The sequence below is a fragment of the Nilaparvata lugens genome, chromosome 9, assembly GCF_014356525.2.
Source record: "Nilaparvata lugens isolate BPH chromosome 9, ASM1435652v1, whole genome shotgun sequence".
Taxonomy (NCBI): Eukaryota; Metazoa; Arthropoda; class Insecta; order Hemiptera; family Delphacidae; genus Nilaparvata; species Nilaparvata lugens.
In genome coordinates this window covers 45,699,548-45,725,812 of record NC_052512.1, presented here as the reverse complement: position 1 = coordinate 45,725,812, position 26,265 = coordinate 45,699,548, and the positions used below count along the sequence as shown (strand labels likewise).

At 37.8% G+C, this 26,265-nt stretch overlaps 1 protein-coding gene across 1 annotated transcript; it reads right to left on the bottom strand.

Annotated features, from left to right (window-relative positions):
• Positions 1 to 4,663: 4,663 nt before the first annotated feature.
• On the bottom strand, positions 4,664 to 25,879 carry LOC120353176. The gene is made up of 5 exons (XM_039435986.1): positions 25,729 to 25,879; positions 17,590 to 17,637; positions 9,621 to 9,713; positions 7,256 to 7,393; positions 4,664 to 4,830 (listed from the first exon to the last, which is right to left on the bottom strand). Exons 1-5 carry the CDS (start codon positions 25,759 to 25,761, stop codon positions 4,723 to 4,725), a joined length of 420 nt encoding a protein of 139 aa, XP_039291920.1. The 5' UTR covers positions 25,762 to 25,879; the 3' UTR covers positions 4,664 to 4,722.
• Positions 25,880 to 26,265: the final 386 nt, after the last annotated feature.

Here is a 26,265-nt window from a genome sequence, read left to right as displayed (position 1 = left end):
GAATATATTATCAATGGTCGAGTACCCCTTACGAAAGCCAGCCTGAAACTCGTTCAAGATTTTATCTTCCTCCACCCAGCAGTTGAGTCTATTAAGAATTAACCCTGCAAATATTTTGAAAAATGTTGATAAAAAACTAATGCCTCTGAAATTAGCTACTACATCGCACTCACCCTTCTTGAAAAGGGGAAAAATTATTGACGACTTAAAGCTATGTGGGACTCTACCTGATGTAAATATAGAATTGTAGACATTCAGCAATTTGTTTAGAAAGTTATCAGGTGCATTTTTATAATACTCGAATGGGATCTGATCTTCACCAGGCGCTTTATTATTTTTTACTAATTTTAAAACTCTACTCAGCTCTTCCCTACTAAAATCTCTATCTAATCTGTTGTCAACTATGTAAGGTTCAGCATAGAAATGAGGTAAAGCTAACATTTCGGGATTCAAGAGGTGTTGGAAATAGTTTACCCAGTCTTGAGGAGTTATGGCGTTATTTACAATATTATTCCTTAATTTTAATTTATTCAGAGCTTGCCAAAAGTCCCTAGAGTTTTGTGCGGCAGAAATTGAATTTATTAGAGTCTTCTCATAGCTTTTACGTTTCTCGTAACATATTTTTGTAAATTTATTTCTCTCATATAAGTACAATTTTCTAGTGCAATCATTATTGATACGGCGATACAAATTTAAAAGAGATGAAACCTTGCTTCTGGCTTTCCAACACTCATTATCAAACCAAGCTTGCTTTCGTTCAAAACTAATTGAACTTTGACCGTTTCCTAGAGCAAGACCCACTTCTCGAATACATTCTGTGAGAGTTTGGCTTGCCTGATCGACATCATTACTACATTATTAACTCTACTAGCTATCTTATCTTTATATTTTTCTCCGATAACTTTATTCCAAGCCAATTTCGGCAGTAACGGTAAACATCGATACTTATCAACTGTTTTCTTACTACATTCAATACAACTTCGATGGCCAAATGGTCAAGAAAAGCCTGAGGAACTACTTTAAAATTAGCTACATAATTTAAATAATCTAAATTAATAGCTGCGATATCATTTACAGAATTCCCCATGCTCCAACAAACGTCAATTCTCCTTCTAGATCGCCCTCCATCCTTCCATTTAATATAAATCCCATTCTGTACACCTATCTAAGTATCTACGCCCCTACTGTTAACTATAGTATCTTTGAATTTCTTCCACTACTTAACCCACTATACGCAGTCCGTACCTACATAACTAGACATCTTCTGTCTTTACCGATTCGAACGTTTTTATCCCCATCACTAGAAATCCCTCATCTGAGTTTTGCAGCAATACATTGTTCATCTCTTGAAAATCTCTTTCTCAGTTATTACAGTTTTAAATCCCAATTCTCATTTTTTCTCTCTTAAATAAGCTCATTATTTCTTGTTAATTGTCTGTATTCTCGAGATTTTTTATTATACAAATTTCATACTTATAATTTATATTTTTGTTTTATGCTTTCACTTTGGTTCTGTAGTTTTTTGTAACACTCGGCCCCTGCGCACAGGCTTTGCCTTTGCAGGGGCCTTCCGTGTTTTTGTTAACCTGCTATTTTAAGTTATTTTGTTTAGTTTTAAGTTATTTATTTCATAACTACTTTGTACAATAACTATGTTGTAAAAGGATAAATAAATTGTTGAATTGGATTGAATTGAATACAGTTGATATATACAGGCAATACATTTAGGGAACAGAATTATCTAATTTTATAACAATTGCTGTCATATTATCAATATTTTTAAAATTCAACTTATCTATGAAATCTGAGGTTTTTAATACCTAGTAACATACCCCCACTAGCACGACCATACTGAGAGCTTTTTTGCGCATAACACCAGATCAGTTTAGAATCATTTAGATAATCACCTATACACTCTGCATCCTCCTCTATAATATGAGTTTCAGAAATAAAAGTAATATCATAGTTTCTTAAAAAAATCTCTAAAAACCAAAATTTCTCACCTTCCCTTTTAGACCACACACATTATTAGAGTAACTTTAGGCGATCATCTCTCTCTCTCACGGTCGATGACTGTTCGTTCACTTCGTGAATAATCTGTCGAGTAGTGGGAATTCCCTAGTTGACAGCTTCCTCCATAAGACTCGATAGATAACTGCTCAAATCAACATGTAGCATTGCTTTCAGCTTCTCCATGCCGTCCTCCTTACCGGCCATCAACCTCATATCCGATGACCAATAGAAGTGAATTCCCTGAATTTTTAGGTAAGAGGTGCCTTGCTTTCGCACTGCCAAACAGTGTTGGGCGTGGAATGAGAGGAGTAGGTATGCTGCGGTGTCTGCAGTGAAGGAGGTCTCTGTGATGGGAATAACATTCCCGATTGCCACAATGTGTCCTCTTGCGTGTCTTAGATCTACTAACTGGAGTCGGTCACCGGGTCACTATTCTCGGGAACCGGGTGTTCTCCGGGCCTCCGGATTGAACTCGAGGTTCTCGCGATGGCTTTCTCTAGCCTCTCTCAAGCTCCTCTTGCGATTCCGGATTGAATCGACAAGCTGCGGGAGCCTGCGCGCCGGACTTCTCTAAGTCCTAGTCTTCAGGCACCAGGTGTCTTCCTGGGGTCCGGATCGGTCTCGGAGTTCTCGCAAAGGCTTTCCCTTGCCTTTCTTGAGGTCCTCTTGCGATTCTGGATGGTATCGGCAAGCTGCGGGAGCCCGCGCACCGGACTTCTCTAAGTCCTAGTCTTCGGGCACCGGGTGTCTCCCTGGGGTCCGGATTGGTCTCAGAGTTCTCGCAAAGGCTTTCTCTAGCCTTTCTTGAGGTCCTCTTGCGATTCTGGATGGTATCGGCAAGCTGCGGGAGCCCGCGCACCGGACTTCTCTAAGTCCTAGTCTTCGGGCACCAGGTGTCTTCCTGGGGTCCGGATCGGTCTCGGAGTTCTCGCAAAGGCTTTCTCTAGCCTTTTTTTGAGGTCCTCCTGTGATTTCGGATGGTATTGGCAAGCTGCGGGAGCCTGCGCACCAGACTTCTCTCCTGAACACTAAGTCCAAGTCCTTGGGCATCGGGTGTCTTCCTGGGGTCCGGATCGATCTCGGAGTTCTCGCAAAGGCCTTCTCCAGCCTTTCTCGAGGTCCTCCTGTGATTCCGGACTGAATCGGCAAGTTGCTGGAGCCCTAGAGCTTAGAGCCTCTCTAAGTCCTAGTCTTCGGGCACCAGGTGTCTTCCTGGGGTCTGGATCGGTCTTGGAGTTCTCGCAAAGGCTTTCCCTAGCCTTTTTTTGAGGTCCTCTTGTGATTCCGGATGGTATTGGCAAGCTGCGGGAGCCTGCGCACCAGACTTCTCTCCTGAGCACTAAGTCCAAGTCCTCGGGCACCGGGTGTTTTCCTGAGGTCCGGGTCGAAGTCGGGGTTGTCGGAAAGGCTTCTCCTAGCCTTTCTCGAGGTCCTCTTGCTTTTCGAGGTTCTGGTGATGATGTACCAAGGTGTAGTCAGGTTTTGACCAAAACCTGACATGTCGCTGCTGGTTGTAACAGGCAGGTTGATGCCCAAACCCGTTGAAAAAGTCGAACAACACTCGTCCAAGTGTGTGTTGAACTGCGGAGCTTCCAGTGTCTGGGATTAACCACCTTTAACCTCAGACACAACTCCCGGTCGTCGAAGGATTCGGAGTACACTCAAAGCACTAGTTGTACTATGTTGCTAGCTGCGCGGTGCTCCCTTCACTCCTCTGTTGACCGCTCGCACTGGATTTCCGAATTCGACTGCCCGCCTACCAGCCTTCCACGAGCCTCCCTCAGTGGCCGAGATGGAGGGGAGTAAGGATGCGCATCACTGCTGAGCGGTAGCCCAGCGGCTGGCTTGCTCGTTAACCTCTGTGATTCCATCAGAGATAACCGAGCGTCTTATAACAAGCCCTAAACTCAATTCCCTTCGTTAGTTATGATATACATCGTGACAGTATTAATTTCCAGGATTACATATTTAACATTGTTAGCAAAATTTTTATCTACAATTTTGAATATATTTTCATTATCAATTTGTAATTATTAATTTATCTAATAAAATCTATCAATAATTACAAAAAGGGTTCAGCATGAACTCTTGAAATCTGTTTTTGCTGCATCATTTATCTATTAATAATCAATATTTCATTCAAAATATTTTGTATGATAGACTACATTACGTTTTGTATTTTTGAGGTTGCCCATTGACCTGATTTTATCTCATTCACTTATTGCCATTTAAAATTTGGTTTCCCATTGAATTGAATCATTATCTCATTACTGAGCATTACGCATTGAAATTCTATTCTATCTCAATGTTTTTGACCAATAATACACTTAATTATTTTGGATATTTGTCTTCTATTAACTGCTAATATAATTATCAATTGGCAATCTCAATCATTAATAGGTATTTTTTCACTTTTTTGTATTCATGACTATTGAGTCAAAATATCAAATCTCATTCCACTACCCGGTGTGGAGTTTCCTAAGCTTGAGACAGTATGTCATGTTTCTTAAAAAGATACAATAAATCTATTGAACTGTTTTACTTGAACCTATGTTTTTTATTTGGCGTCTTTCCCAGGGACTAGTTTTATTATCAATTATCATTCATATTTTGGCATGTAGGATTTGTGCAGTAGAAAATTAAATATACATTTTGTATTTCTCAAACATTCTTTATTTATGAAAGCATCTATTACAGTCCACTGCAATTTCAATTAGGCTTACTGTACATGCAATGATCAGACACAGAGAGCACGCATTCGAATATATAATCAACTTCAGGCCCAAGTACGGGCCTTTTTTTTATAATGGATGAAACCTGTAAAGAATAAATGCAGAACAGTTGCTTCATAAATACTCCGCAAAAAAAATTGAATACAAGAGAAATATTAATGATAGATTGATGAAATCAAAAGGCAAATCATAAAAAAATAATGAGAAGTATTGACAAAAATGTATTATTTTGTATTTCGTTCAGTCTAATGGAATTATTATAGTGGAATCCACGTTATGATGACCGCTTTGATTAGCATTCAATCAATCATTCAGAATTATACAACTCACAGAAAAGTAGCACAGGCTAACTTACGCCCAAAACGGTTCCAATTCTAATTTATACAACAGTCCAAATGTAGATAGCTATGTGTCCCTTCAATTACACACCCAATTTACAATTTAAAATACACAAAGATTATTTCTAAATTGAAAAAATACTTCCAAATTTAATTTAATCAATTACAAATAGTTAGAAAATTCCAAACTTTGAAAAGAAATATAAAATCTTGAGATCAAAAAGACAAACACACTATTTGAAGTTCTTATCTTTGTCTATCGTTCAACAAAGCAGGTACCGGTAACGCTTTTTTCATTTCTGCAAAGTTGCCAAATCATTCTTTGAAAATGTGGGAATATAATTAATTGATAAAATTATTAATCAAGATTATAACAATGTACTATTAAATAATTTGAAGATATTGACTAATTTTTAATTTAATTGACTAATTGAATAATATAATAAATTATTTCCAACAAGAATGAATATTGATATTACATCACATATCTCTTACTACTACTGAATAGCAACAGGACCTCCTATAATTATACTACCGGACCTTAGCCTAGAAAAAAAATGGCTGCTATATATGGTGGTCTTATAGAAATTTCTACTAAGAAAAATCACTAATCAGCTGTTAGAGAGCGTCTCAGTTTGTTGAAATCTCAGTTTGCCAAGTTCCCATTCGAAATATCAATGCCAGCCACCATATATGGCGGCCATCTTTTGTAGGCGCAGGTCCGGTATATGGGAAGTCCTGATAGCAACCTATATAAAAAAATTCCAATCAAGGCCGTCAATTGGTGAATTGGTGTCCATCATTTTTCAATGATGATTCATATTTACGTTATCTCCATCATCAATATTGTTATTCAGCTGGATGTGACAAAGAGTTTGAGACCATTTGCAAATCTTCTACGCCCCGTTCCGGAAAGCCAATTTTCTTACTCCAGCTGTCTAGAGCTTATCTAAATCCCTAGGGCTCGTAATCTTGGGCTCGGAAACCAGCCCTAAATACGGCAATTCGATAGATTTTGAGAGCTACTATTGTACAAGTGCCAGAGCTGTACGGCCAACTATGGAAATTCTGAAGAGAGCTGTAGCAGGAGAGCAGTATCCAGCTGTACCGGATATGGGAGCGCAAAGGGCTGAACTTACAGAGAGGGTACATCACTGAAGAATGCTTTTTTCTGGGTTCATCGAAATGATCCTGATCAAACCCGAATAAGGGTCTGAAGTATAATCAATCCTAGCCTGTTCGATTTGAATTCTTCATTCAGTTTTAATTGATTTACAGATGTGGTACCTATTGATTCAAAATGAGTGATCAATTGATTCACAAAAAATATAATAAGAGAATCAAACATAAAATTACTAGTCCAATCATCTTTATAAAAAAAAACATTCATTGAAATATGTGTCTTGAAATGCTGTTCTCAGATAATCACTTCACTCACGAAAACGGCCGATTTGAAGTGGGAATTTCTAAAATAAATCTATGTAACAGATGTTCCATTATTGGAATTGGGGAATATCCAATCATTGCATTTCATTGTTTTAATTCTCCAAGCGGTTCGCTGCACGGTGAGACACGCACGGCGGATTGCGCGGTTCGCTGTGCTGTTCGAGGTTCGGTTCGGCATGTGTGAACATACTTGAAGAAGTAGAACTCGAGAAAGTGTGACGTCATGCCATAGAATTTACGCTAAGGCTCAACTCATACTAACGCGACTCAGGTCGAGAAGAGACTCGACTCTATAGTGAGGTCCACGTTATAATGACAGTGGATAAAGATAGGAGAACAGTGTTGCTGTTTGTCTGCCTTGATTAATCATAGTTCTACATTGTTAAAAACTTATTTGGCAACGTTGTGAAGCTAGAAAACGATAGTGCTATGTGTTTTGTGGGATAATAGACAAGGATAGCAACACCAAAGTTAATCAAATACTGCCATAATAACATGGACCTCACTATAGTCGAGAGCATGTGTTTCCAAATGGACAAGAATCGACTAGTCTGAGTGTCATCATTTTTTGGAAACACTAGAGTTGAGTCTATTCTCGACCTGAGTCGCATAAGTGTGAGTTGAACCTAAAGAGCTCTGAACAGATGACAAGCATACGTGGCTGAATTTTCACATACCATGATTGATTTCATGCCAAATTTGTTGAGGCGAACATTCAATACTCACTTCTTTACCATCTTTGAAGAAAAAAAATGCAGGAGCTACATTGGTTTTGAAATGTTGATTGAAAGAAGTTTCTGGTTGAGTGCTATTACCTTCCATTCCATAGTAGCATTTGACTTTTGGGTAATTAACACAATCAACCTATGTATAGGAAAAAGCAAAGATAAGCAAATTGTATAACAAGTCGAGTTCAAGAATACGCATGAATTGTCAAGGTCAAGGAAGCCACTCAACACTGAACCAACCTAATATCATAAACTGCATCGCTGCAACCCTGTCACCCTAATGTCATCCAGCAAATTGCTACAGATTCGAGCTGGAATTCATACGTTAATTTTCACTCTCCTTGCCCTTTTATCATAGGTGAGGAAAGTATTGCTTCCCGAAAAAATCAAATTTATACCTAAAATAGTCATTGATAAGCTTTATCAACTGCCACAAGTCTCATAACTGTAAAAATTTCAGGAGCTCCTGCACATCTATGCAAAGTTTGATTTGAGATACTCAATTATCAGGCTCCAGATACAATTAAAACGGAAAAATTCAATTGAGCATTAAATTCTCTACAATTAATGTTCTGTAACATTTCCACCTGAAATTTAAAATAAGCTCGAAATTCGTGAAAATGTGATTATTCAATCGCAAACTGTTGATTCTATCAAATCATTCACTATTAAGAGATAGCAGACCTCGTGTGTCTCCAGCGTTATTGTCCTGTCACTAGCTGGCTCAGATCTTTGAATAGTGGACTTGATATGCGCGTGAACACTAGCGTCAGGTGATCAATTTTCAGAAGGGCAAGGAAAGTTGTGTGAGTGCGACACACCAGATATTTTTATAGGTAGTATGGTGATTTGAGTTCCATCCCATGCATTTATCCAGGTGTTGAATGTGGTTAGGTAATTGTGTTGTTTATTAGCAAACATACCTTTTTTGTTTTCTTTTATACAGGAATTTCAAAAGACAAGCATGTCATCTGGATGTTCCTTTTATCAGGGTAGAAAAACTTCAAGCCCATTATAGGATATTGTCAATCAAGGCATTTAATAAGCTGCCTGTTAGTATGAGAAATATGAATCAAGCCCGTTTTAAAATACAAATTTGAAAGCTACTAACAGAGAACCCATTATGTGGGAGAATTTTTCAATTCGCCTGTGGATATGATAAATATTCATTTTGAGTGATGATTATGTGACATGTATGAATTGGTTCATCAAATTTTCAGTTAGTTTTATAGCTGGGACTAGCAGGGCACCCGTGATTTGGAACATAGATTATTTTGTGAGATATTTTTATTCCAGATTCGATCGAATCATTATAATCGTGTATGATTTGTACCATACGATCAAAAATTGCTGAATAGAACTGGATAGATGAATTACATAATTACATTGATAATGCAGTTTCAAAATACTTTTGATAACTTTTGACTTGGGATGGACATGCGCAGCAGAGAAAGCACACAGCGGGAGGGATACAGAGGCGCGATGTGCCGTCCTGAACCGGCCAGCATTCTCCAACTTCCAGTGACTGTTCATGAGCTCATGCTACACATGCAAAGTTTCCTGTCTGAAAGCAGTCAGACGACTGACTCCAATCGACAAACTGGCAACTGCGCTTCTACCTATGACTCTATTAATCACTGTAGTTGGCTGATCTCCTTTCATTTCTCTGCGCCGCATATTCCCCCAAGTCAGGAGTAACTTTGTATGGACTATAATCAAACTTTAGTTTCAGACACTCATACGTGAACAGCTCGTTAGAGCCCATTTCAATCATATGGGCTACCAAAAGTTAAATTTGGTGAAAATAATTTAGAACATTCAAACCTTATTCCTCAAAGACAAAAAAAACAATTCATGGTTGCCATATCTCAGTAAATATTGGTTCAATCTTGAAAAATCAGGTACCAATCGATAGGCAATCGAATTCACTGAACAAAGTTATTCCTGTAGTTCCTTTGTCAATTCAACGGTTTCTGAGTTATTCAAGAAACAAATTTTCAATGGCCGCCATTTGTTTTATGTATTTCCAATAATCATTTTTTTAGCCTTGTCTAGTTGTTTCGTATGTTCAATCATTATTTAGATGAAAAAGCAAAATGACTGCTGTGTGAGTAACTGAAGACTTCCGGACAATTCGAATATGATATTTAGATATGTATTCCACCCAGGAACAATGGCCTAGAGTATTGGTAGGGAATTTTGAAACACTCCGTATACCAATAATAATAATTGTCTCTATATTATAAGAATAGTGAATAATATAGTGGTAACAATATGTGGAATGCAGATTGTGCATATTATTCATACAGATTATGAACAACAAACTCATACAAAATGTGTTAGCTTTGTTCTGAAGTACTCACATCTAGAAATGCCGTGGCAAGGTCTTTGCTGGAATCATCAACAAGGACCAAGGCATACAAGCCACTTTTCCCCATCGCGGATTCAAAATCGGCCTGTAACAGGTGTAATGATAGCTTGTGTGGAGTTCTTGAACAAGGTGCAGAGAAGTATAATAATCAATGCTACTTTTACATTCCTTGCCCTATTCTCTCCAATTGAAAAATCCCTTGAAGCATTGAAACATGAGGAAATCTGTCAATTCATCTATTGATTCAAGCAGAGAAATGTAACTACAGGAGCTCAATGTATTCAATTATTAATATCATACAAATGAGAAATAAAATTTAGCTATCCCTTGAGAATATCTCCCATTCTAGGAAATCAAAGGAGATAATATGCTTACATACTCATGGTCATTTCTATTACTTGTTTATTCACATGCCAAACCTCTACTCATTTCTTTCCAACAGTTTTCGACAACTCTCATCAAGCTCTCATATCACTGATAATCCATTACATTTCTTATCCAACTATTCGATCAATGAACAATCATTATAGATTCAATGAAGATATTGTGTTCTGAATAACTTCCTCAAAAGGTTTCCAAATGATACATGCATTTTACAATTACTGGAAAATTAGAACAGAGTAGAAATTTCTCCACTTGGAAAAACTTATTTGTTCCTGAAAAAACGTTTTCCTCAACAGGTGATGTCCCCCTCATTGTTTATCGGAATGAGCTCGATTTGATGTTTCATTGTTGATAATTGATGAGTGGAGGTTTGTATATTATTATAAGATTCATTTAGACTCGTATATAGATTCCTTTTTCCTAAATCAGTGGATTTCATGGGTGAGCATTATTGTTGACATTCGTTCTGTTAACATTTTCCACCGCCTTCTGAAAAAATCTGGTGTGGTACACTCACACAACTTTCCTTGCTCAATGAACTGTAAGCCACATTCTTGAACGAGAATAATTCAGGGGAATAACATAATGACGATTGGCGGCAACATATTTGAAACTATGATCAGACTTCTGTATTTGTGTATATATAATTGTTTTCAGAGTGGGCTACTTTTTCCTTTGTGTAAATTGTGAAATTTGATGATTTTTTTAAAAGTCGTCAATACAGCTGTTCTACAGATGAATATCTCGACTATGTGTTCTTTTTATGAACTGCTCTACATACCTACCTCATGCACGAGAAGGAGGTTACAAAGTCCATTTCTCAAGGATGGGGTGGACCCCCATTAGTTTCCCAGAAAGGAGACTCATGCCAGTTGATAGAGCTGATAAATAACTATAGAGGGTATGAATTTGAAAAAAGTCGGTTGAGTCATTTTTGAAAAAATCGTAAAAAACATGGTTTTTTAGTAATTATCCGCCATTTTTCTCGAAAATATTACAAAGCTCCTGCAATTTTCATAGAAATGAGACTCATTTTAGTTGATAGGGCTTATAAATAGCTATCCATGGTATAAATTTTAAGAAAATTGTTCAAGCTGTTTTCGAGAAACTGTGAAAAACATGTTTTTAAGTCCGCCATTTTGAATTCAATTCCATTGAATTGCTTACTGTCGAATCCTCATGGTATAAGGACCATAAGTTTCAAATTTGGAGTCAATCGGTTGATTAGGAATTAAGAAATTATCTGAAATTATCCGCCATTTTTTCCGCCATTTTGTATCCAATTTTATTGAATTTCTTATTGTCGGATCCTGATGGTATAAGGACCTTATGTTTAAAATTTCAAGTCAATCGGTTGATATCGTGTTCACAGACATACACACTTACACACACACACACACACACACACACACACACACACACACACACACACACACACACACACACACACACACACACACACACACACACACACACACACACACACAGACCAAAACCCAAAAAACATGTTTTTGGACTCAGGGGACCTTGAAACGTATAGAAAGCTTGCAATTAGGATACATTGAACTTTTTTTGGAAAGCAATACTTTCCCTATAATAATATTAATTCACAAGGATCGTGTATAGACAACATTGCCACTGATTTACATTTCAGCCGATGGGAGAGTAAAGTATTACATACAATTTTTTCAGATCATTATGCCTTGAGTCTAAAAGTTAAAATTGAAAAAAAGTCTTGTATCGATAAAAAGAAAAAACAATACTACTAAGACAAATCAGTGCAGATAGGACAAACCTATTCCTGGCATATCTAGAATCCTTAAACTGGATTTCAGTCTATGAGCTTGATGATATTAGTCATAAAATACAAAAATTTCAAAGCTTGTTTATGGGGGCGGTTAATATGGCTTATCCGCTAGTTAAAAGGAAGATATATCAGAGTAGAGATTATAATAAATGGTATACACCTGAACTGCAAATGTTAAAAATAAAGTGTGAACAATTATTCTATTTGTATAAAGACTGCCCTAGTGACACAATAAAAGAGGAGTATAATAATAGTAAAAGCAATATAAATTAGCAATAAAAAAAGCCAAACTTGAATTTAACAGTAAATTTATTTCAGATAGTAAAAACAAAACTAAAGCGGCTTGGGAAATAGTTAACAGACATGTTTGTAGGAATAGTAAATCTTCCAAAATTGAATGTGATATGCCAATCAATGACAAAAATAGATTTTTTATAGATAGAGTGGACAAGCAGATAGGAACCATTCCCAAGAGCAATTTTGATTCCAGCTATTATGTCAAGAAAATACCACAACCAGTTACGAAGTTCAGCTTCAGTCATGTTAAAGTTGAAGAGGTATTTGCTGCTATTAATGGAATAGGTAACAGTAACTGCTTAGATGTATATGGCTTAAACTCTTTTATTGTGAAATTAGCTGCTAATAGGGTCTCTGAAGTATTGACACACTTATTCAATAAATGTATAGACTTTGGCATATTCCCTGACGGCCTAAAAAAAGTTAAAATGATGCCTACTCATAAGAAAGGTGACAAGTCGAAAATAGAAAATTACAGACCCATTTGCATAGTGCAGATTTTTTCCAAGATATTTGAAAAGCTCCTCCACAAGCAACTAGCTGAATACTTCGAAAATAGCAAATTACTATCAAAAAATCAGTACGGATTCAGAAAAAACTTGAGTACATGCGACAATGTGTTGGATCTAGTACATGATATAAAAAGTAGTTTGGAACAAAAGAGAAAAGTTAATCTAAGATCCTTTGATCTGTCACGTGCATTTGACACAGTAGAGCATGGAAAATTATGTGATAAGCTATCTTACTATGGTCTTGACAGGGCAGCAGTAAATCTCATTGACTCCTATCTCAGCAACAGGCTACAATATGTAATTGAAAATGGGGAATTCTCAAGTGGTGAGATGATAAATTTCGGGGTCCCACAGGGATCTATACTGGGACCACTTCTATTTATAATCTATATAAATGACTTGCCTAATTTTATCAATGAATGTTGTAATGATAGTCACCCATACCTTTTCGCAGATGATTTAGGACTAAGAGTTAGTGGTCTTAATGAAGCTTCAATCAACACTACAACTGAGAATTGCACAACAGCAATTGAAGATTGGTGTGCTTCTAACGCTCTATGTCTTAACAAGCTTAAAACAAAGGAAATGCAATTCACTTTCAGCAGAAAATCAGAAAAACTCAGTTCCTTCAAATTTCTAGGATTAACACTTGACACCAATCTTAATTGGAAAGATCATGTTCTTGATGTATGTAGTAAGCTTGCAAAGGGAATTTTCATGTTACGTAGGTTAAGAATATTGTAAGACATGAGGTGATGATAAATGTATATTATGCTCATATTTATAGTCATTTGGCATACGGTATTCAATTGTGGGGAAATAGCTCTATGTCACCGACACTCTTCAAGCTTCAGAAGAAAGCAATAAGAATAATTTGTCATGCGCCACCACTGGCAACTTGTAAGCCCCTTTTCTTGAACTTAAAAATGTTGACTCTTCCCTCTCTATATATATTTACATGCTTGTTATATATGAGGAAGCATGTGCACAAATATACTCTGAATGCCGAGACTCATGATTACAATACAAGAAGTAGGCTAAATATAAGGATTGACTCTCACTATTGGACTACTGCTCAGAAAAATTGGCGTTACATGACTATTAAGCTGTTTAATAAATTACCATTTGAGGTTAGAATTATGGATAAAAATCATTTTAAGTCTTTTATAAAGAAAATACTGATTGAAAAGTCAGGAAGAGGAAGGATCTGCAGCTTTGTGGCCACCAGTTGCGGAGGCCACTGCATGTTCCAGACTGGAAGAAATACCCAAGGAGACGTCTCCAGAGTTTTATCGCGACTCCAGAAACTCCTGGGTGTACAGAGTGCACGATCAGGGCTTGATTGATCTACTACTCGACTCAGTGCTGACAGATGGCACAAGTACGAGCCTGAGGAGGGCTCTACTGGAGCAGCGATGGCGGATTATTGCGATGCTCCCCGTTTTGGATAATAGGGAGGTGGTGCTTTGTCAAGGAGCGCAAAGGCCAGCACCAGTTAGAGAGGAGGCGACTGCAGAGACGCTATACCATGCAGAGCCTGTGCTGGTGAGGCCAGAGATGCCGGAGAGGCATAATAACATGCCTAGGCATGTATTGAGGTCACCTACCAGACCAGCGGCCCCTGCTACATCCTGTATGGATCCGGGTGCTGTGTGTGACAAGGTTTGAGGGTGGCAGCTCTCATATGATGAGAGTGGAGATGCTCCAAGTTTCATGGAGCGGCTCGAGGAGCTGCAACAAGCATATAGCTTGTCTGGCAGACAGTTATTTCCAGTTGTGCCGAGCACTATTTTTAATTCAGGCCTTTTCCCAAGTTATAATAGTAGATTTAATATGCAATAGACTAGAGCCATTATTGTAAGTGAGTTAGCGAAATAAATTATTTTCTCTCTCTTTATTATGAACGGTCATGACTTCGAGTTTCCCATGATAGATATTTAAAAATTGTGGCTCTGAGTCGTCGAGGAATGTAGATTATGAAATTATCTCTAAAACTTAGCCTTCCTGTCACGACATAGAGTGCGATAAGTTGGAAAACAGCAAGCATTGAAATTATAACAAACTACCGATTTTGCAGTTACTATTTGGTCCAAAGGCTCTCCCATCCCTACCCATGGCTCTGAGCACAACAAGAACTTTGACCAATGCTTCAAAGTCGAAGTCCTTACCACCCTCACTCTCACAGTCCTCTCCATAGATGTCAAGATGGAAGAATTGGCTTTTATTTGGGAGCTGCTTCCGGTCCTGGTCTCAACAGACAGCAATAATACCATAGCTACCAACTGTTTGATTAAATTGAAATGAATTTCATCATATCATATTAAATTTCAAAGCTATCAAATGTATATATATATTCAATGTTCAATAAAAATGAAAAATAAATTGCATTCAAGTTCAATTCTACAATGCCTTTCTCCAATTTTAATCTTATTCTTTTTTGATTCCTGATTTTTAATCTCCTCTTTTCTATCAATCCATAATCTACACCTTTCCTTATTCATAACCCACTCAAATCTTAAATATCCCGTTTGTAACCGCTCCCCAAATACCCCATAATGTCCCCTGAATCTCTACCCTTTTCCTCTCCATCTGTCTGCACCGTGTAATCTGTGGTCTCTGCTGCTACAATTGACTCTCCGTGCGTACTCTGTGGTCACACGACCATTGGATTTCAAACTGCAGTCTGCTCGGTCGAGGAAGGGAACTCAGTTCCCGAAAATTTCCCCCATTTCTATTGAGCCTTACTCGAGGTCCTTTTGCTTTTCCAGTTGGAACTAGCAAGGTAGGAGGGCTCTTGCACCGGGCATCACTGCTGATCACCGGGTCCCTAACCTCGGGCACCGGTTATTTCCAGCGGCCAGGACCGTGTCTCGGGGTCGGGAAAGGCGTTTTCAAGCCGTACTCGAGGTCATCTTGCTTTTCCAGTTGGAACTGGCAAGGTAGGAGAGCCCTTGCACCGGGCATTGCTGCTGATCACTGGGTCCCTAACCTCGGGCAACAGCTATTTCCTGCGGCCAGGATTGTGTCTCGGGGACGAGGAAGGCGTTCCTTGAGGACTCGAGGTCCTCTTACCGTTCCTGATCGTCTTTGTCATGTCCCTGTGTCTAGTCGGGCTTTAGCCAAAACCCGACTTTCGCCACTGGTCGAAACAGGCAAGGTTGCTGCTAAAAGTCGCTGAAGTGGTCGCACAATACTCACCTGTTGTATCTTGGGGCTTCCAACGTCTTCTATTAACACCAGTTAACAGAAAACACAATATTCGGAGTAGTCGAAGTTGTTGGAGTATACTCTGGTCAAAAGTTGTACTCACTCACTAGCAGCGCACTGCTTCCTTCCCTAGTTCTCGACCAACCACCCATGCTATACTGACTTTTACTGCCTCTCGGCAACCTCCCTTGGCAGCTGAGTGGGATGGGGTGAGGATGCACAGCATAGTTGGGCAGTAGCTCAGTGGCTGTCTTGCTCGTTGTACAACGAGATCTCATGATGAGATTACCGAGTGTCTTCAAAACTAGCTCTAAAATCAATTCTCCTCACTAGTTACAATATACATCAAGACAAGTTGAATCCTCCATCTGATTTCTCCATCTCCATTTCTGAATCCTCCATCAACTTCCTAGATGTCAATGTAATCCTTTCCAACTCCAATACCTTATCCACCAATACTTTCACCAAATCCACCCACACTCAACAGTTCCTACACTTTGAAAGTTGTCATCCCTACCACATCAAAAGATCCATCCCACGTTCCCTCTCAATCCGAGGCCAAAAAATTTGCAGTGATTCCCACTATCATGACCAGTACCTCAAAAAACTCCACCAACCCCTCCTGAAATGTAACTATCCTGAATGGTTGTTACAGAAACAAATCTCCTCCAAAACTGGCACTAATCCAACCATGTAAAATTCCCAAATTCCACAAACTCCAAAGCTCTGTACCACCTACTTCCCTGGAATCCCTGGACACCTCAAAGCTGTCCTTAAAGATCTGTTCCATGTCATCTCTTCCAATCTCTCTACCAAACACCTTCTTCAGCAACCACCCACCCTCATCTATAAGCAACCTCCCAACCTCAAGAAAATTCTCAGGAAAAACAAATCATTCACAATATGATCTGCAAACGTCTGTGTCTCTTCATCACTACTATTTGCCCATTCTTCTTTCCTCCTTCTCTCTTCTTGTCCTCTTTTTGGGAGGAGGAGATTGATGAATGAGGTTTCTCATTTCCTCGGCTGCCTTCCAGAGTGAGTGGTCCATTCGACGTCCTGCTCCAAGATTTATCAAGGAACTATTGATTCATTCATTCTTGATACCTTGAATATCTCTCCTTAGTTCTTGAGTTTTCTCATAATCATTTCTCTGATTTTCGCTGAGTAATTATATCTAGTGGTTCTTCTACTGATCTGTGGAGTATAACATGATGCTGCCTGTTGTACATCAGTAACAAAGTTCTCTATACTCTGTACAAAATTACTTTTGACTTGAGATGGACATGCGCCTCAGAGAAGGTATACAGCGGCAGGGATACGACGGCGGCGATGTCGCCGTTCTGAACTGGCCAGCGATCTCTAATCTATAGTAAGTATTCAAGTGCTCATGTCAAACTTACGAAGTTTCCTCTCTGCAAGCTCTGACTCGACTTACTCTAATCAACAAATTGGCAACTGCGCTTTCACCTATGACTCCATCCATCACTATAATTAGCTGATCTCCCTCCATTTCTCTGTGCTGCAAATTCCTCCCAGTCAAAAGTAATTTTGTACAGAGTATAACTCCTGATCAATCTGTGTTTCGTTCTCAACTCAAGGTGAGGCTTACAGCTCACAGTAAAACAACGAGCTCAGATTCTCAATTATACAACATCAAAAGTAGCTTAGTACCCTATTTCATTGAATTTATGTTGATTTTCAAAGTTATAAAGTAACCTTTGAAACACTCTATATGATAAAATACTACTCACCCATGATTTTACTTCTTGTACGAGCCCAAACATCATTCTTGGAAAGAGCTGTAAAAAACATTTGTCACTGAACACTCAAGTTTGAATAAATAAATGGAGACTTGGAGAAAATATCAGCTGTGTTGCCAAATTATGCGGGATCTTGATGTTTCCATGCATGCATGCATGCATCACTGGATATACTCGAATTGACAACACTGGATCGTGTTGCAGACTGTTGCCGAATTGCATACATGTGGCAGCACGGATATCTTCTGAAAGTCTAAACTTACTTCATACAGAATATACACACAATCAGAATAGTCTATACATTATGCTTGGTCAAGCAGAAATGGTCAAACATGCTCAAATCAGAAATGATTCACAATGTGTGCACTGTCGATTGAAATGCTACTTATTACTGGTGAAAGAATGGATTAAAGTTAATTTTTCCGGATTTTCTGATCCAGCAAAAACACAAGAAATGTTTTTGTCCGATGGCTAGACTTGACGAGGATGCACAAAAGTGGTAAGCACTCTGAAAGTACAATCCAGGACGAACCATACAAAACTTCAGTATTTCAATGATCAGTGAATGATGAATTCAATGCACGTCTCCTCAGTGATTAAGCATACATTTGGTATGTCAGTACAATCATAATAAAGATGGCATAGGAAAGTATATCATGATATGAGTCGTTCATGTCCAAATTTCAAACCAGTTGTTTGTCAACTCTTATGGAGATTATTTACATAATTTTGACAAAATAATTGATAGTTTTCATTTTTTTCAATGTTTCCTGAACATGAGTAAATTGCGTTTTGTGAAACAAAATTTTCTAAAGTCTCAAGCACGGGTTCACTGCTAGTACCAATAAAGTCGAAAAAATGATGTATAACCTTGACAGAATCCGTTATAATATATGGGTTGCAAGGGTGGGATGACACTAAAAAGTGAAAATCAGATGAATTCAGTGTCTATTCTACTTAGTCCAGGCAATGGATGCTCAAAAAAAGGGTGTGGATAGAAATGTTTGGAAGACAATTTTTGACCCCACAGTTCTGTTTAGGGTAGTGAGGAGGTAAACATATCAGAAGTCCCCATCTCTACACCCTGTGCTAAGGTGGTGGGGGTGGTTTAAAGGTACTATTTTTTGGTTTACTCAAAAAACTCAAAAAATCTGGTGTGGTACACTCACACAACTTCCCTTGCTCATTGAACTGGGAGCCTCATTCTTAAACGACAATAATTTAGAGAAATAACATAATGACGATTGGCTGCAACATAATTATTTGAAACTACGATCAGACTACTGTATATGTGTGTATATAATTGTTTCCAGAGTACTTTTTCCTTTGTGTAAATTGTGAAATCCGATGATTTTTTAAAAGTCGTCAAAGCAGCTGTTCTACAGATGAAATATCTCGACTATGTGTTATTTTTATAGACTGCTCTACCTACCTACCTCATGCACGAGAAGGAGGTTACAAAGTCCATTTCTCAAGGATGGGGTGAACCCCCCATTAGTTTCCCAAAAAGGAGACTCATGCCAGTTGATGGAGCTGATGAATAACTATACAGAGTATGAATTTGAAATAAATCAGTCTTTTAATTTTTGAGAAAATCGTGAAAAACATGGTTTTTTAGTAATTATCCGCCATTTTTCTCGAGAATATTACGCAGCTCCTGCAATTTTCCCAGAAATGGGACTCAGGTCAGTTGATAGGGCTTATGAATAGCTATCCATGATATAAATTTAAAGAAAATCGTTGAAGCCGTTTTTGAAAAAATCGTGAAAAACATGGTTTTTTAGTAATTTTCCGCCATCTTGAATTGAATTCTATTGAATTCCTTATTGTCGGGTCCTCATGGTATAAGGACCTTAAGTTTAAAATTTCAAGTCAATCGGTTAAAGAGGAATAGAGTTATCGTGTTCACAGATATACACACATACACACACACACACACACAACACCACACACACACACACACACCACACACACACACACCCACCACACACACACAACACACACACACACACACCACAACACACACACACACACACAACACACACACACACACACACACCACACACACCACACACACCACACACACACACACACCACACACACACACACACACACACACACACACACACACACCACACACACACACACACACACACACACACACACACACACACACACACACACACACACACACACACACACACACACACACACACACATACACACACAGACCAACACCCAAAAATCATGTTTTTGGACTCAGGGGACCTTGAAACATATAGAAAACTTGAAATTGGGGTACCTTAATTTTTTTTGGAAAGCAATACTTTCCTTACCTATGGTAGTAGGGCAAGGAAAGTAAAAATATATATCCTTAAGACTTGACTGTGATATAGAAAATAAAAGCTTACATAGTTTTCTAAAATATTTATTCCACAAATTTTTGATATCTCCTCTAGTTTTTGAGATATCCGCTCTTGAAGGTGTGACATTTTTGAAAAAACCACGTTTGTCACCATTTTTTTTCTATTTTTGCTATCTTAACTTTTCAAAAATCGACGAGAAAAAGCCATGCTGAATATGAGCTTATAAAGCATTATAATATCTTATATTTGATGTATAATTTCACACTTTCACGAATTTCTCTTCACCTTTTGCAGCAGCTTTAGTGTTGTGTGTGAAATTTCCATTTTTGCAACAATAGACCAATTGACAAAGGAATTCGGAGGGAATGTTTTAAACAAAATTTTCGACTCTGCAGCTTTGTTGAGACTAGTTAGAAGGAGAACATATCAAAAGTCCTCATTCCTAACTGTGATAAGGTGATGAGGGTGGTTTAGAAGTTGCATTTTTCAGCGTTTTGCTTCCACGCTCATATCTAGAGAACAATGCTTTCAACCGACATAACTAACATAACGAACATAACTGACTACTCAGAAATGAAGCTTGATAAATTCTCTACACTTTTTGTTAAGTGGGATTTTGTGATTTCATCAACAGTTCCCGAGATATTCGCTCTTGAAGGTGTGTAATTGTTAAAAAAACAGGTCAATGTTTATCCAATGTTTTTCTCTTTCAGGGCTTATAACTCTCCAACAATGCATCATAAATATTGATGCTTATCGTGGGTTTGTAGAGCATTGAATCCTCTTTGAAATGATTCATCATTTCACCATTCCAAGTTAACCTCACTATTCCAAGTAAACCTCAAGCAGTCACCTATAAAAATTGATGAAATACAATGTTCAGCAATAGCAGAATTTCTGAGTGTAAGAGAACCAACTATTACAATAAATTCTTTTACAACTTTGGAAGTTGTTCCCTTCCGAGAATGTTTAGAAGTTGAACGTTCAGAACAAGATTGTTGGAAAACTGAGCCACCTTCTGCACAGCGAGTCCAGCCTTCTGAAAAGATATGCATCCACCTTTGAAGAACATCTCACCCTTACCACCAGTGATAGACCAATTGCAAGACGTACAAACTGAGTGTTCTATCACCTTATACCTGTTGTGGAGGAACATATTGTCGAGATGCTGGATGAAAGGGTTATTGTTCCATCCAATGGCCCATGGAGTGCACCAGTAGTTCTTGTGAAAAAGAAGTTCATGGATGGTAACATCAAATATCGTTTTTGTACAGACTTTCATGCACTAAACGAGGTCACCAAGGCTGATGCTCATCCTCTGCCCTCAATTAATGAGACCAAGATAATTGAGGCAGTTTTATAATACTCCTCCACCATTGATCTTCACAATAGATACCATCAGATCTGGATAGCTGAGAAATACCAGGAGAAAATAGCTTTTATCACAGTGGGAGACCACTTATAATATGAATGAATGGCTTTCGTCTTGACAGGTGCTCCTGTGACTTTTCAATGCTTGATGGACAACCTCTTGACTAAATTTTGGGAATGGACTGCTTTGTCCATTGAGAAGATGTAATTGTATTCAGCTTATGGATACCTCAGCATGCAGAACGAATTGATCATGTCCTCAGTATTTTTGAAAATGCAAATTTGAAGGTGAATTTGAAGAAATAATATTATGTCGAAAGCTCTGTTCAATAACTGGCATACCTGGTAACATTTAAAGGGGTGAAACCAGATCTGGCAACGATTCAGGCTGTGAACGATTATCCAGTACCTAGAAACATCACGTGAATTCATGACTAGCTTGGGTTACTTGGTTACTGCCAACAATTTGTGAAAAATTAAGCTGAGATTACTCAACCCTTCACACAAGCCACCATGAAGAATCTGTCATTTGTGTGGGGCTCTAAACGAATGCAATCTTTTGAAAAATTAGAGCAAGTGTTGTGTTCAGACCGGGGTTTTGATTTTCCATGACTTTCATGAGAGGTTCAGGGCTCCAACAGACGCATCAGGAATGGCCGTGGGTGCAATCCTATTTCAGAATACAGAGAATGGGGAACGACCTATGGCATATGCCAGCCATCAGCTGAATGCTGCCAAAAATATCTATAGCACAACTAAGAATGAGCTGTTGGCAATGATCTTTGCCACCAAGCAGTTCCGTTGCTATCTACTGGTGAAGAAATTCCAACTTGTTAGTCCTCAAATGAATGTTCATCCTGCGTGACACATCATCACATCTAACAAGATGAGCAATAAGATTATCTGAGTCTGGTTATGGAGTGATGCACAGTTAGTACAGTCAAGGTCTTTGACAAATGTCTTCCACTTTTGTAAATGTTGTATACATCTTGCCACATGCAAGCCTGCTAGAGGTTCCAACGTTGGTTCAAAGAGCATCACTTCAGTAATAGGAGTATCGGTATAAACATCTGCCAGCTCCTCGAAATATGCCGGTGCAGTCAGACTTTGTATCACATACATGTGAAAAAATTTTTGTTCATCGGTGGACGTAGTGACAATGTGGCTGGCAGACGTTACAGCATGCTGCTCCGTTTTTTCTTTCATCACTCCATTTAGTTGAATTGAATGGCTTGGCTTGTTCCTTTCCACCGCTAGATGATGGGATCAAACGCTGGCCCTTCATCTTGTGCTGTACTTCTGGAGGGACTTTTTCAGCCGCTGAGAAAAACTTTTCTGGCGCAGCCGGCTCGTGCACCGACCGAATCTCTTGCCACTATTTTCACTCGTATTCTAATTAGTCATCGGCTGTCCCTTTCTTCTTTTCTTCTTATTGTCTTCCCGCTTTGTATGTCCCAAAGATAGTATATATACTATTCTTGCATATGTCCATCTGTAGCATCAGATTCGGTACTACCGTGGGTCGGCATCTAAAATGGGATAAGTCCAATTTTTCCAAAACTGAGGTTTTTGTGGCATGTCAATCACAGGGCTATTCCTCAGATGTTTAGAAGGTTAGAGGTCACATATTGTATTCACAACCTTCACAATGGAAAGAGTGTCTAATGAGGTACTTGAAATTATTCTGTAATGTAGAAAGGGCAAATGACTTACCTCCTTTTACATGATCAGAGGAAGCTCCTGATTTTTATGTAGAATGGGACAATACATACATTACTATAGACTTGGGTATCTGCTTACGCACTGGTACTGTTCATGTGATCCCAGCCAAAGTCACAAGACTAAACACCTCGATTCCCAGCCAGCAGCCACATTCCACATTATTGTTTTGACGAAATGTTACATGCAGACAAGCTATTAGATCTCGATAAGGCAATTTGGAAGACTTTCACAAAAAATAAATTTCATTTGGGAAACAAAACAACAAATAATAAGGAAGAACTCTATCAATAAAACTGGAATGTAGTAATTTTGAAAAATTTTACATTGGTAAAACATGTAGATGTTTTCAAAAAAGGTTCAGTGATCATATTCAGGCTTTTAAATCGAAAAACTAATACAAAAATATCGGCGTCTGAAAATTTGAATGATAATAATCATGATTATATTGATATAAATTCTTAAATGGGAAAATTAAGCTTTGGTAGCCAAAGGCCCGGTTGTACAAAAACCGATTAAATTTTAACCGTGATTAATTTCACGAGGACAAATCAGAAAAGCCGTCTTCTCTAAAAGATCTTCTCTGATTGGTTCTCGTGGAATTGATCACGGTTGAAATCTAATTGGCTTTTGTGCAACCAGGCGAAAGAGTAATAAATTGAATGTGAGAGAAGAATTCTATATTTATAAAACTGCAAAATGGGATAGGAATAATTTAATAAATATAATTCAATTCATCTTTAATAATCCTATTTTCGATGAAATCGAAAGTAAATATGATGAAAATTATATTATTGCAACCAGAAATAATGAATGAGAAATAGCCTAAATGAATCTTATTAAGCACATAGACATTTATATTATCTAGTATCAACTTGTTTATTCTTGCATTTAAACTTGAAAATGGCCAAAGTAGACTGGAACTAGTTGTTGAAATGTTTCAAAGTTTTTAAATGTTCTGAAAAAACTGATACTTCATGTTTTTATATTGTTTTTATTGAATATAATAATTATGAATCGCCTCGATTGTTTCATTAGTGTGGAAACTCATGGCATAATTTAAAATCAGAACTACCATATAAATTGCATGGACACCCTCTCGTTCATGACTATATTGACTGGACTGAAATGAAAATTAAATGAAAAAGATTTTATTCATTCAAAAAGCAGTACAATATCAGGAGAATTTGTTTCTTATTATTTTAACAAAGGAATGTACAGTAATATAATGGTTTAACATATTGATAAGGTTCTCTCATATGGATGAATAAAACAAAAAACGCCCCGAGGCCTAGTCTGTGTAGGGTGGTATGCAAAGATCTTCAAATTAGAGCTAAGAACTACGTCGGTGATCTAATATGACCGACTGGTCCCTGAATATTATGAAAATATACTGCAAGAATTGACATAAATTAAAAGAAAAAGTGGACTCCACATAGATAAGCCATTATCAAAGAATATACAATTCTTCAAATACTCTGACTACCAAATTTAGCATATGAAAAATTAACCTTCAACTCTATAAAGGGTATGATGATGAATGATAAAATCTATTTAAAACAGAAAACAGAAAAATACAAATACTAATCCAGTATATCATTCTTCATGAATATGTATTAAAAAAAAGAAAGAATACTTATGGAGAATGATACCTGTATATGTAACAAAACCATATGCAGATATAATGACATTGAATCAATAAAAACATCAGGTTCAGTTATATCAGGGATATGAAAAAAGGGCTTTATTCATATTATGGGTTACATGACAATGTGACAAAAGCTTGAATAATATTTTAATGATGTCTCAGAGATCCATCAATAAGTTTCAATAAGTGAGCTCATAGCCACGTTCACACCAGAGTTGTTGACAAAATGTAGTTCACAAATAATTTTTTCTCAAAAAAAAATTCTAGAGAATAGTAGAAAACAAATCGAGTGTTTACAGATGGAATTGAATAGAAAATGCATTTATTCAAATGCTAATTAATATATAATTATTATTCAACGAAAATCTTAAATAAATGCTGTGAATCACCCCGAAGACTTCTGCTACTGCAGACATTGACAACAGGGTTAACAGCTAGATGGAAATTCGATGAGAACTACTATCCAAAAATTAGTTGCCAGCCCGGGAATCGAACCCGGTACCTCTCAATTGCCAGTCAGGAATGCTTACCCTTACACCAAACTGACAATCTCTGGATAGCAGCGCTCATTTTATACGAAGCCATAGCGGCCAACCAGTTTACAGATGGAATTGAATAGAAAATGCATTTATACAAATGCTAATTATATATAATTATTATTCAACGAAAATCCTATTTCGTCAGAGATTGTCAGTTTGGTGTAAGGGTGAGCATTCCTGACTGGCAATTGGGAGGTACCGGGTTCGATTCCCGGGCTGGCAACTATTTTTGGATAGTGGTTCTCATCGAATTTCCATCTAGCTGTTACCCTGTTGTCAATGTCAGCAGTAGCAGAAGTCTTCGCGGTGATTCACAGCATTTATTTAGGATTTTCGTTGAATAATAATCATAAATCAAATGTTGCTGTGCTTTTACAGAAATTAACAACAAATTGCCAAAATCTAATGATATATATCTTAGTTTACATTCTAGTTTTAGTGGCTTTAGATTCAGTCAAAATGCCTATTGTAAATAATTGATACTCACAATCGCTAGAAACCCCAGAGTGAAGAGATGCATTGCAGCGGAAAGGTTGTGAGACGTTCTTAGATGTAAAATCTTGAGATCTTGAGCCTTGTAAGATGTGGCAATGGTATTTGCAGATAACACAAACCTTCTTATAGTAGTAGATCTTGACAATGAAACTGATTGCCTCCAAAGAAAATCAACAATCATTAAGGTTGCGATTCATGTCTAACAATTCAATAATTACAACAATGGAAGTCGTGATTGTTCCTGAAACTGGGATTCTTGAGCTGAGTCTATTATGACAGGGAGAACGAAGACGGCGCGCATGCAGAAGTTATGTCAAGCTGTCAGAAGGGTGAATCAGTGGGGTACAAAGAAGGAGCGCTCTGAAATGATGTGCTCTTTCTTCGTATCTCAACAACTCGAGTTTGACAAGGGTTTAAAATTCGGGCTGAGTATATATAGCTTGAAACGTATATCTCCACATTACTTGTGATTTATAATAATTGAACGAGCGTTAGTGAAGTTCTCTCTTTTGACTTAATGAAGGCGTTT